The sequence below is a fragment of the Penaeus chinensis genome, chromosome 27, assembly GCF_019202785.1.
Source record: "Penaeus chinensis breed Huanghai No. 1 chromosome 27, ASM1920278v2, whole genome shotgun sequence".
NCBI classification, from domain to species: Eukaryota; Metazoa; Arthropoda; class Malacostraca; order Decapoda; family Penaeidae; genus Penaeus; species Penaeus chinensis.
In genome coordinates, this window is record NC_061845.1 from 18,902,878 (window position 1) to 18,904,722 (window position 1,845).

The 1,845-nt window shown below is 45.1% G+C and overlaps 1 protein-coding gene across 1 annotated transcript in view; it reads left to right on the forward strand.

Annotated features, from left to right (window-relative positions):
- Positions 1–889: 889 nt before the first annotated feature.
- Positions 890–1,845, forward strand: part of LOC125039796 — a 2,828-nt gene continuing 1,872 nt past the window's right edge. Inside the window, exons 1-3 of the mRNA XM_047634072.1 lie at positions 890–1,004; positions 1,096–1,712; positions 1,818–1,845. The exon at positions 1,818–1,845 is cut by the window's right edge and continues 138 nt beyond it. Coding sequence (XP_047490028.1) covers positions 920–1,004; positions 1,096–1,712; positions 1,818–1,845 — 730 coding nt within the window. The 5' untranslated portion in view covers positions 890–919. The remainder of the gene's footprint in view (positions 1,005–1,095; positions 1,713–1,817) is intronic.

Sequence of the window (1,845 nt, forward strand, 5' to 3'; positions counted from 1 at the left end):
AGATGAAGTTTAGAAACATTCGAGTGTTAAGGTGGACACTACATTACAGTCATTCAATATATAAATCCTCTATATTAGTGGCAGACACAATATCATTGTGGACGCACTATCATGATTATAAATGCTCTGGTCTGCACATCGTAATCATTGACACTAATTTCAATTTAGTTTTGTTAATATTGATTTTTGTTTGCTTTAAGGGTCACTTTTAAACTTTCCCTTCTGGTAAAGTGTTTTTTTCTTGGGGGAAGGTATTAATTGAATTGATTTCTAATTTAGTAATTTAAATGCGTTCATGCTAACATTTTTAATTAACGAGTTAAGTAACCGTATAATTATCAGCGACGACTGACAAGCCTACTTGCTTGCTTGCTTGAGAGAGAGAGAGAGAGAGAGAGAGAGAAGAGAGAGAGAGAGAGAGAGAGAGAAAGAGAGAGAGAGAGAGAGAGAGACAGAGAGAGAGAGAGAGAGAGAGAGAGATTTATGTATATATATGTGTATATATGTGTGTATATATATATGTATGTATTTATACATACATATATATATATATATATATATATATATATATATATATATAACGAGAGAGAGATAGGGGGGGGGGGGGGTAAGGAGGAAAAGAACATGCGCATTAAATCACATCATCAATTTGGTTCCGTCCTCCCCCACACGCGTCCTCAAGCGTCAGCCATGCTTCAAGCATTCGTGACAGCCTGATAGGTCGACGACTTCATTGGCGGAAGCGAAAAGATGAAGCCTTGGATTAGGATGTTCTGATGTGGATGTGATTGGTGGAGTCTAGGCTTGGCGACGCCCACCCCGCCGCTGTTCTAGGGAAACACTACAAGAATCCCTAAACGCCCTCAGTCTTTCCTGGGCGCCTCCTTATAGGACAACAGCCTCCTCCTCTGCTGTTGCCATGGCCTCGGCCAAGGCAAAAAGGACTTCGTTCCTCCTGCTCTTGCTGCACATCTTCCCTGCGACCCTTTTCGAAATTCAGAAAGGTTAGTCCGGCGACCTTAATCAGTCATTAGCCAGACATAGTTTCAAAAAAGCGGAGAGAGCCTCACTAATTTGAGTATTCTGTTTTCACAGACTGCATCGTTTCTTCCCAAATAGCGGAGAGCGATATCCTGTTCGACACCCTGGAATTCCTGGCCCTTATACCCGACGAACCGACAAGGATTCGCGCTCGCATCTCCTGCGCCGACGACAAGTACCATTACATCGAATGGAATTCTCAAACGATAAAGGCGAAGACGACGAGCACTTACGGCCCTTACGCCGCTCCCGACAACAGCAGCGGCTGGATGAGGTTCACGCTTGGCTATATGGGAAATCTGACGCTCCTCGACGGCAGACGTCAGCCCTGGCTTCCAGGCAACATTAGCTTCGAGTGTCCCGTGTACAAAGTGGAGCTTTCGGGAAGCAGTTTCGTTCGGATGTGTCCCACAAACACGCCCGTGTGGAAGGTGGAAGGCAAGGACGGTGTCGATATTCCTCTGCAAGTGAACGACGAAACGCCAGAGAATCTTACGCTGTTCTCCACGACCACCTTCCGAGCCGTCTTCAGTGTTGACGATTCAGAATTCCACTTGGGGATGAGCGGAGAGAGTTTGATGACAGGGAGACACCACGGGCCTCTGCTTGGGGGCATCAGCCATCGCCTTGTCTTGAAAACATACAAGGAAAACGGCAGTACGATGTTCCAGGTACTCAGTCGGGCTCTTTGGGTGATTTCTCATATCATAAATATATACTCGTAGTGTTTGATATCTTCACATAATTCGTAATGGAAAAATCATTCCCATCTTTAGGTGCTCAGTGCTGGTCTTCCCATACACA